This window comes from Pyrus communis, chromosome 10 (assembly GCF_041283825.1).
Source record: "Pyrus communis isolate YQ-2024b chromosome 10, ASM4128382v1, whole genome shotgun sequence".
Classification (NCBI taxonomy): Eukaryota; Viridiplantae; Streptophyta; class Magnoliopsida; order Rosales; family Rosaceae; genus Pyrus; species Pyrus communis.
In genome coordinates this window covers 22,939,636-22,950,095 of record NC_142574.1, presented here as the reverse complement: position 1 = coordinate 22,950,095, position 10,460 = coordinate 22,939,636, and the positions used below count along the sequence as shown (strand labels likewise).

General features: G+C 39.6%; 3 protein-coding genes across 3 annotated transcripts; all 3 read left to right on the top strand.

Annotated features, from left to right (window-relative positions):
* The first annotated feature begins 784 nt into the window (after positions 1 to 784).
* On the top strand, positions 785 to 4,156 carry LOC137729318 (mitochondrial ATP-independent inner membrane protease subunit 2). The gene is made up of 6 exons (XM_088678834.1): positions 785 to 993; positions 1,899 to 2,071; positions 2,866 to 3,049; positions 3,509 to 3,615; positions 3,722 to 3,837; positions 3,992 to 4,156. The coding sequence occupies exons 1-5, from the start codon at positions 922 to 924 to the stop codon at positions 3,801 to 3,803; spliced, it is 618 nt and encodes a 205-aa protein (XP_088534960.1). The 5' UTR covers positions 785 to 921; the 3' UTR covers positions 3,804 to 3,837; positions 3,992 to 4,156.
* A 700-nt stretch (positions 4,157 to 4,856) lies between these two features.
* LOC137729316 (rho-N domain-containing protein 1, chloroplastic) lies at positions 4,857 to 7,225 on the top strand. The gene is made up of 2 exons (XM_068468231.2): positions 4,857 to 5,077; positions 5,672 to 7,225. Exons 1-2 carry the CDS (start codon positions 5,053 to 5,055, stop codon positions 6,865 to 6,867), a joined length of 1,221 nt encoding a protein of 406 aa, XP_068324332.2. The 5' UTR covers positions 4,857 to 5,052; the 3' UTR covers positions 6,868 to 7,225.
* A 1,027-nt stretch (positions 7,226 to 8,252) lies between these two features.
* LOC137729317 (large ribosomal subunit protein uL10c) lies at positions 8,253 to 9,253 on the top strand. Its single transcript, XM_068468233.2, has one exon. The coding sequence runs from the start codon at positions 8,306 to 8,308 to the stop codon at positions 9,014 to 9,016; it is 711 nt and encodes a 236-aa protein (XP_068324334.2). The 5' UTR covers positions 8,253 to 8,305; the 3' UTR covers positions 9,017 to 9,253.
* The last annotated feature ends 1,207 nt before the right edge of the window (positions 9,254 to 10,460 follow it).

The following is a 10,460-nucleotide window of genomic DNA, read 5'->3' as shown; positions in this document are numbered from 1 at the left end:
TCACTTACAATTAAAGATGAATACTACTAGACTGTAGTACTAAGTGGCAACCTCCTTAAGATAGTTTTTCTTTTTTTTAAAGAAAAAAAAAGGACAATCTATTGATGCTAGAAAACAATCACTTAAATAAAAACAAATTTTAGCGATTGAAAGTTTACAAATGTCATTAATCATCAATAAAAAGAGTTACAAACATAACATTCACTAAGTAATCAAAAGCAGTTAATTCTTAAACAACCAAGCATGAAAAGAAAAACTTCAAAACTCTTAACTTTGAAGTTTCACTTAAACATATAACATTATTAAATTGAAAAAAAAAATCGTTTTTAGAGTGTTGTTATTGGCACACAAAATACCTCATTGTACTCCAAATTTTTATATTTATAAGGAAAAACAATTACTCTTATAAAAGGTACACAATGAGATTTTAAAGTACTAATAAAAGTAAAATTTTTAAATATAAAACATTATTACATAACATTGAATGATAAAAATTTTAGAGATCCCTTCAAATTTGGGGGCACGTGCGACTATATCTTCGCTCCCCTCAAGGCCTCCTTTGAAGACAACGCATTGGTTGCAATCTTAATTTTGTGAAAGAGTTAAGAAACCCTAAATGAAGAGGTAACCACCAAATGAGTTGAAACGGCATGTCGTTTAATATACGTTCATTTAATTATCATTGGATTGAACACCAATGCCAATCCATCATCGTTAAAGCTGCGAACTTGCGATTGGCGAGAGCCCACGAAACAAAATTTCCCAATACCAAAAAAGATCAGTTTTTTATTTTATTTTTAATTCTGGGGGTTTAAGAGAAAGGGGAAGGCGAAGGAGGAAATGCCCAAAGCTACAGCGGCTTGACGACGCATATATCTCGTGCAACAACAACTCGAAGCTGCTGGCGGTCGTCTCTCTGCGATGGTTTCCCTCTCCACCTGGTTCCGGTACATAGCCCACAAGCTTGAGTACTCTGCCACGCTCAGCTGGAAGGTCCTTCTCTCTCTCTCTCTCTCTCTTCCAATTTTCGATGTTTACCCTTCTGGGTTTTGTTTTTAGACCGTTTTAAGATTGCCCGTTGTAAGATTGCTGCCATGGAAGGTTAAAGCAAATATTGGGGTTTTTAGATTTTGGGTAATGGTGGATGGGTTGTATTGGGTTTTTTGAGAACGATATTGTTTTGGTAGTTTTGTGATTTTGTGTTAAAATGGTGTTCTGAATAAGGGTTTTCATGGGTTTTCTCAATGTTTTGTGTTCTCAATTACAGTGATGTTTTTTTTGGAATAGATATTGTGTATGATTTCGGGTGTTAACAGAGAAATATTGTGTGTATGTTGAAGGTGCATTTAGATGCTTAGTTTAGCTTCAAAACTGTTACTTTTGGCCTATCCGAAGGTATTTGAAAAGATTGACAAATACTATGGAGAAATATTCAGTAATGTTCACTACTTTTGGTGAAGTTAGATTTATAGTTGTTTTGGGTTAGGCCAGTTGGCCATGGCAGTGTCCCTGCCCCCTCCCTGTAGATTAGAGTAGTTTATTAGAATATCGCATTGTCAAAAGAACAAGCTTTTGATGTGCATTTCTTAAATGTTCAAGATCAATTGTGAAACCGTGGAGCCAGTTATCTCCCTCATAGTTTTTCACATGTAACTTGGGGTGAGCAAGATATGTAATGTGGGTGATCCTTTCATAGTTGTTATTAGTATTTGGCTTGTCAGATGGTTTAGATGGTCAAATAACGCTTAATTTACTTCTGGTCTTCTGTAATTTTAAGGACAGTTTTCTTACTTCCATTTTGCACATGGTTATAGTTAAGTCTGTGAAAGCTTTATAAATGCCTTTTGTTTTATATTTTTCTTGTACGTTTTTATGACAAAAGTTTTCATGTATTGCAGAGCTATCAAAGAGGTCAAATCACGGACAAGGAGCTAGGTGATGCCGTTTGGAAAAATCTATTTCAGGGAAGGCTGACGTACTTGCATTGGAATAAGGGAGAGGAGATGGCCCCTAGTATAGGCGCGCAAAGTGGAACTCTTCTTGTCCGGAAGATACCAGCTGCAGATCCAAAGTAATTACCAATTTAAATTCGTCCTCTCTTCTTTTTGCGAGTTTGATTCCCTTTTTCTATTATTTTTTGTGCTTGAATATAAATATCATTCTTCCGAAAGATGCTCTCAGGACCAGTTTAACCATTTTATCTAATAATCTAAGATCGTGCATCTAAAAGAACAAACCAGTTGTTGTTATGTTGTTGGCCCCAGATCAACTTCTTATGAGAGACTTGTGTGTTTCATGTGAGGAACTGTGATATCATAAATGCCTTCAGCACCTTGTGGATAGTAAATTAAATCTAGTTTACTCTTGTGATGATGAGCAGTTAGGGCACTTTTCTTTAAGATTTATACTTTTTCAGTTTAGGACTTAGGTGCAGTTTTGGAAAGGCTTCAATTAGTCATAAATTGACTGCGAACCACTTTGGTTACCTGTGTTATCTCTGTGCATGGATAGATAGCAAGTTGAAGTTTTTGCATATGAGCTCTTGGCTCGGTCGCTCGTATTGAGTCTCTCTATACTGTTAAAGCAGACCCTTAGCCTGTAAGGTAAACTTTTATTCAACTTGCGCTCTAAATTCTCACATGGTTTTAATGATAAACTTTCTGGTGCTTAATCATGCTGTGACACTGTGTACTGCCTGTCATTCTTCTAAAGACGTTCCCAAGCTGAGTCCTGCTTTGATCATTACCTGTTAATTCAGATATTAATACCTCTATGTGTAGCAATTTCATTTTCTTTTTCATATTGATGTATGTGAATTTATGGTTCCCTTACAGCTCAATTGACATCCTTGTGTATATCTGACAGGCGTGTTTTTGTTGGGGATGTAGTTGTCTTGAAGGACCCTGAGAGACCCGATAATTACCTGGTGAGAAGATTGGCTGCAATTGAAGGGTATGAAATGCTGTCCACCGATGAAAAAGATGAGCCTTTTGTCCTTGATAAGGATGAATGCTGGGTGTTGGCTGATAATGAAAGTTTGAAGCCCAAGGTACATGCCACATTCAGAATTTTGATAAGTATATTTGCTCGGTTACTGCACAGTCTGCACAATTCTTGTATGAGTCCATCCACAGTTTTCTTTTATGTTTTAGTATTTGGAAATAGCTATAGCACAGGGGCTGAGTATATTGTCATCATTACATCAACATGTAACGCTTAGTAGAATGTGTTGATTGCCATCTATTTGTTGTAACATCTATCAAATATTTAAGCGTAATCTTCCATGAGCTGTACTCGAGCAACATCCCTTTATTTAAGGAGATATTCAGGATTATCTCTCCCCTCCCTCCTCGTGTTTAGATTTTGGACTAAATTGACAATTCAGCATTTTGACGTGTTTTAGCTTGGACATATGCATGCAATTAGGGTGAATTATGACATTATCCATATGGCATTACTTGAATTGAATGGGCACAGATGGATAAATATTCATTCTTATATCTGGCAGGAAGCCAATGACAGTCGAAAGTTTGGGCCAGTTTCCATGACAGACATAGTTGGCAGAGTCATATATTGTTTACGAACAGCTGTGGATCATGGCCCCGTGCAGAACAGGCGAGTTACTCAAAACTAAATCTAAATCTGCTTAACTCATCTTTGTTTTATACGACAAGAAGTTCTGTAGGGATTAATATTTGTGTTTGTTATATTCTTTGTCCAGCCGTTCTAGCATGCGAAAGGATACACCGGTTCTGGAAGTTGAATTGGATGTCGATGAGATGGCAAAAAACCACAAAGCCTGAAGTATGTCGTCATAAAGCAATGACTACTCGTTTGGTTTGTATCTATTTTCCTCCCAATTGCTTATTGGATCATTTTTCGTCTTTCTCTGTTCTTCCCCTTGTTTCGAGTACCAAGAAGAAAAATAAAGATGGAATTTCTAGTTGTTCTTGAGTCGTGCGATGGTTGTAAGTTTATGGTGGTTGTTCAGGTTCTCCTACTTCAGTGACGTCGCGTTTTGTTTTTGTTGAAGAATACAGAAGCGGCCTGTAACGAATCTGAGTTTAGAACGGTATTTGTCTTTTGACGAAGTTTAGAACAGCGCTGTACTCTGAAAAACTACCTGAGAGAAAGAAGAAAATCAAGGTTTTGTCAAGTTTTTGGACCTATATTTAAATCCTTGGCATGTCTTTAGTTTCATGCATCATGAGGTTGGTTGATCCTTCCGGCGGAATATACTTTCGTGTGTTTCTACAAGTTCCATTTTTGCTTTATTTTCACTGCGACGAGCATAAAACTTGTTAAACGTGTTATGAAATTGAGCTTTGCCTCGGCGAATTATCAAGTCAACTGCTATTATTTTCACTGGGCACTTAATAAGCTTGCCTCACATGGACCCGGTATATGCGCAAATGTAAGGGAAAAAAGAAGTTAACTTAACGGTTAAACTAACGGAGGCATTAATGGAAATCACTTAAAAATAACTGAACTGTTACACAAGCGCATTAGTTCAGGATGTAGCGAGACAATATTTTATCCTAACCTATTTAATCTCTGAAAAGATAGGTTCAAACTTGAGTTAAAAAGTGACCCGCACTGATGACCTGGCCTAATTTTATACGTATTTTTTTTTTTTCGTCAAATGATAGATTATTTTAGATTAGCCCCACCGACGGGGTTTAGACCCATGACGTCATGTAATGACTTGACTTCTTTCCACCACTGTAGTAAAGGATCACTTGCAACCTTATATGTAATTGACTTTTTATCAAATTAGTCAGAAAATAAAACTGGGCCAGGCAACACTGGGCCTATGGAAAAGCTGGACAATCGGGTCAAATGACCCGATTCGACCCATGACTGAACCGCCTCAAAACCTCAGAGCCATAATACCGAACGAGTCCCTTATCAATGGCGCTATAGGGTTTAGCAAAGCCGAAGTGACAAACACTTGGAGGGAGCTACACCACCAGCAAGCACGCCAGAAAATGCAAATCCGCCATTGACGACTGACCTGAAAACTCTCCTTCTCAGTCCCTCACCTCCCCAGAAATGTTACAGGGCGTTCATATCATCGGTGAGCTTCTCATAAACCCAAACAAAACTCTGCTGGGTTTCCACAATTGGCTGGAATTTCGAAGCTACTTACATTTCCATTTATTATTTTTAAGATATGGGTTGTCGTAATATTGATTGGTTTCGTTCGTATTTTGCTTAGAAATTGGAGTATTCGTGTTTGTTTGTTTGTTCATTTTTGAAAATTTAACATTTTGGTTAGAGTTCCCAGCAGGTGTTTGTTGAAATGATTTTGTATGTATAGCGCTTGCATGTAACAGATGGTTTATAGAGAGAGTTAGCTCTCCTGTTGTTCGCTCGAATTTTTATTTTAATCTGCTACTTGATTTCAATCTTGTATTTCCTTTGGAGTTATAGTGATTACTGCTAGCTGCATTTGAATTCTAAGGAAGAGTTCAGTTATGAGGAACGCAAAATCTGTACCTTTTTCGGTGCGTGGGGGGTATTGTTTGCACATGAGGGATAGAGTAAGAGTGGTCTCTTATGAAAAATATTTTCGAGCACGAGAAGGTGAATTGGGGTTGTGGATATTGCTCGGAGCTTTCATTTTTACGATTAGGTTTATTGCCTTGTGATTATTGTGGTTTTATTCCAGGTCATGGACCATCAGATGCCAAATGTCTTCCGTGTTCTGGAATTTCCGGAAGGGTAGCCCCTTTGTATCCCTGCTCTTCTCGTTTCAACCATAAGTCCAAGTCACAGGTCAGTTATGGATCACCAAAAGGTGCTTACAAGGGGGTATCCTTTACGTGCAGAGCGAGTTCTGGTGGTCGTAATAGAAATCCAGAGTTTCCAAGGCAAAACAGACATGGGTACTCCCGGAGCAGGAATAGGAAAAGTGAAGAAAGAGATGGCTTTGATAACTTTGATGAATCTGATATGCTGTCTTCTAAAAATGGGCCATCGGTCTCCCTTTCAAGTAACACAAAGTTTGGGGCCACTGCATCCCCTGGACCTAGAGAAAAAGAGATTGTTGAGCTGTTCCGGAAGGTCCAGGCTCAACTTCGGGAGAGAAGTGCAGTTAAAGAAGAAAGGAAGGTTGAAGCTTCACAAGGGCATGGTAAAGAGAATGCGACTGTGGATTCCCTCCTCAACCTGTTAAGAAAGCACTCGGTTGAGCAATCAAAGAGAAACAGCAACAGTGGCAGCAGCAACAAGGACTTCACGTTGGACCAACCAGAAAAGAATGCCCGATATGGTGAAAGAAAAAACACAGCATCTTTTGATTCAAATAACAAAGCTCCTTTTGATTCAAATAACCTTTTGAAGGATGATGTTGAAGAACCTACTGCCTCCTTCAGCAGGCCTGCTTCGAATTTCCAACGCAAGTCTCCCATTCCTCGGTTAACATACCAGGCCATTTATTCAGAGGATGATCAGACAGGCAACTCGGTGCCACATGTGAATTCAACTGGGAAAATAAAGAAGAATCATGTTGAGAGAGTTCCTAAACCAGAGCCTGAGCCTGAGCCTGAGCCAGAGCTTGAGTTGGAGGCAGAACTTGACCCTATGCCCGAGCATGATACTGAGTTTGAATTTGAGCCTGAACCTGAGCCGGAGCCTGAGATTGTTCAGTTGTTAGAGGACGAGACTTCGGAAGATGAGATTTTGGGTCCTGAAGAACCTCTAATTGAAGACGATGAGAACAAAGGAGAACGTGTTGAAAGTAGGGATTTGAGTACATTGAAGCTGCCAGAATTGAGGGTACTAGCAAAGTCTCGAGGTGTAAAAGGGTATTCGAAGATGAAGAAGGCTGAGCTTCTGGAGTTGCTAAGCAGGAACGCAGTTTGATTTGTGATGCATGGTATACCGCTGACATCTTAATATAGTTTCAGATAATTTTTCACCATTTTATATTCGGGCCTTTGAATCGTTGTTGAGAATTGAGAGTGTGTTTAGCTTTTCCAGTTTTGGAGGGTCTTTTTGGCGCACAGGATGGTCTCGCCGCGATGGGATTGGTCCTTTTTTTGTATCTGTTTTCGTAGAGGGTTTTCATCCTGTGGAAAATATGTCAGATTCTGGTTTATTGTAGCTTAAATGTTGCTCTCTGTAAAATTGGTGATAAAATTCGTTGTAGTTTCCTTCACAAACTACCTGCATATTCTGTTTTTACAGACCGTTGGAGTACATGCTTTATTGTCCCAAACAATCTTAAGGACTTCTTATACAGTTGTATTGCGGTGGTGTGAGTTTAATAGTTGAATGCCGCTTATATAATAAGAATCAAATGCACGAGATGCATATATTGTACTTAACAATTGGACACACCCACGTTGGCTTCAATTTTTTCGGAGCACTGTGTGAGTTTGATTCTAATTTATAGAACTCAAACTTGAAAAACAATCGACATGTGGAAGGCCTAATCATACAAAGCAATCACCAAAGATGAAAACAAGCAAAAAAGAGGCTTGAGGCTCGTATGGAAGGGCTTTCAAGACGACTGGAGCTCGTTTAGAGAAATTACTTTTGGGTTTCAAAAAGTACTTCTTATAGGAAGTACTTTAGGTGCTTTTCAAGAATTCATTGGTTTCAAAAATATTTTTACCAAAAACACTTTCAGTCATTTTAAAAGCACTTCCAAACGAGTTCTTAAGCTTTTTGGGACAAACTGAGTTTCTCTAAAGAGCACTATTGTGCAAATGTAAGTCCTCATTGAAAAATGCTAGAGAGAAACATTTTTGACCAAATTTTGTAAACCTTAAGAGATTAAATTTCTTATTTAAATAAAAGAAAGAATCAAACTATCAACTGCCACATCATGTGATCTACAAAATATGATTTAAGCAGACGACCTCTCTAGCATCACTCGTTCCTCATTATATGGTACTGCCCATGCTAAAATAATTTATTAATCAACAACAAAGTTTCTACATATACGTCAAATTATAATTTTTTTTCACTAGAAGGAGCTGAGTATTTTCCATCTCAGAAGTTGTTGGAATTTGAAACTAGTTTTCCACACCAATGGGGAATTGGGGTTAAAGTGTTTCAAAATCCGAACCGATCTGAGCCGGTCCGATTCCCTTTTTTGCCCTGATTCAGTCTCGTTCATACCAATTAGGAATTGGGATACAAGTGAAATTACCTAAAACTTAAGGGGAACCTTCCCAAATTTCCACAGTATTCACGCAAATTTCCCACCCTACCCCTTCTCAAAAATTGCACATGGATAAGATAAGGCAAACTCAAGAGCACACTCTCCCTCCCTACTCTCTGTTCTTCGACAACCATGGAAGCCACTCTCTTCAGCTTCCATTCCTCCAAACTCCCATCAACCCCACTAACCCAAACCCAACCCAAATCCCTCCTGACCCGATCCGCCACAAACCCATTTCTCTCCCTCACTCCCCGCCCCGCCCGCCACCACCACCGCCTCCCCACAATCCGCTCCGCCATCTCCCGCACCAAAAAGGAACAGACCGTCGAGACCATCAAAGAAAACCTCGAGAACTGCCACCTCATGGCCGGCATCCGCTACAAGGGCCTCACCGTCAAGCAATTCCAAGACCTCCGGAAAGTCCTGCCGGAAACCACCAAGCTCATTGTGGCGAAGAACACCCTGGTCTACAAGGCAATCGAGGGGACGCCGTGGGAGGCGCTGAAGCCGTGCATGACGGGGATGAACGCCTGGCTGTTCGTCCACAGCGAGGAAATCCCGCCGGCCATTAAGCCGTACAGGGATTTCCAGAAGGAAAAGAAGCTCGACAGCAACGACTTCACCGGGGCGGTTTTCGAAGGGAAGTTTTACGGGCCTGGGGACTTTAAGCAGCTCGAGACAATGCCGACGAGGGCGGAGATTTACGCTAAGTTGCTTGGGACGTTGAATAGTCCGGCGTCGAGCTTGGTGGGGACGATTCAGGCGCCGGCGAGGGAGTTGGTCATGCTTTTGAAGGCATATGTGCAGAAATTGGAGGAGGAAGGCGGCGGCGGGGGGCAATAGTGGTGTGGTAAAAGGAGAGGATTTTGAGCGTGTGTAAGTGTATCTTGAAAGACCCAACTGTCGATTTTTGGTGTTTTTCTGATGTTGTAGCATGATTGCGGTTTATATTCGAGCTGTAGATTTATGTACAATTGAAGTTTTAGCAAGCAATGATCTTGAATTTTATGGCTATCTGTGCACAATGTGTGCTATTTACTTGTATTAGGAATGCTCAATGCTTAAAGAACAATTCTTGCACTGGTGTAACTTAGATGTTCGGAGTTAATGTTGTGAGCGCATGAAATTACGCTTGGTTTTCCTTGTATTCAATTCCAGTGTTTTAGTAATGTAGATGGAATGGCAATCACATAATCTATAGCTTAGTGTATTTTAACATCCATTTTGCGGACAGGGCTTTAACAAGAACATTAGAACTCCATTTAGTCGGTTAGAATGATATTGTTGGGGAGGCGATATAGGAGCGAAGGGATGAAAGGTAGTATCTTATACCTATAGCTTTTCTCTTGTTACCTTCCCATCTTAGCTTGGGTCCTGGGAGACCATTCATTTCGGCTATCTCCCCTATTCTTCCCTCTTGGTTCTTGACCAAATTAATGTTGAGGCCTGATAGTGAGGAGCTGATGGGGTGATAAAATGATTTGATAATATGGAGAATCATATGTATGATGACTGGAGTGGAGTGAGAGAGCATTCTGTTATCATCATCTTTGTATTTGCAGCATGGATTTAGATATCTATGTATTTGTGTTGTATGGTGATGATCAATGAAAATACATTGAGTCAGCAATGATTAATTCCAACGTATTTGGTTTCGGATATTGGTAATGTGAATGCAATCTTGCCACTATTGATTGAGAACCCCATCTGAGCTTCAAACATTTTCTATTTTCTTGGCTCTTGTGCTTTTTTTCCTTGTGGCTTGAAATTGGTGATGTCTCTTGAAATCAGAAGTTGATGATCCAAAATCTTGATTCGTTAACTAACAATGTTCCAAACCTGAGTTACTCTATGAGATTGTCAAAGCTCCAGCAAATGTGGAAGCCATTAAAAGGTCTTTGCGGTGAAGTTGCTAGCCTCGAGGTAATCAACTGGTAAATACTAAAACAGCTCCTTCTAAGTTATTCTTCTTTGTATATCTTTTTCTTATTATCTTGAACATCCTAGCTTAAACTTTTGTAATTTGATGGATATTGTGTTTTGTTAATTACGTGCAAAACCCAGAACTTCAACCTCATATCCCAACTCCTAGTAGCTTAGTACACTCTTGCCATTGTTTAGTCATTTGAATCTTTCAATTCCAAAACTAAGTTTCTTTCTGGTTGATAATTAGATTGTAACTGTGATTACGACATAGAGTTCGTTTTTGGGGAGAAAGTTGTGACTTGGGTTGTATTTTTGACACAGTGTCTTCAGTGAAAAGGGAAGAGTCCACGAAACACATGAA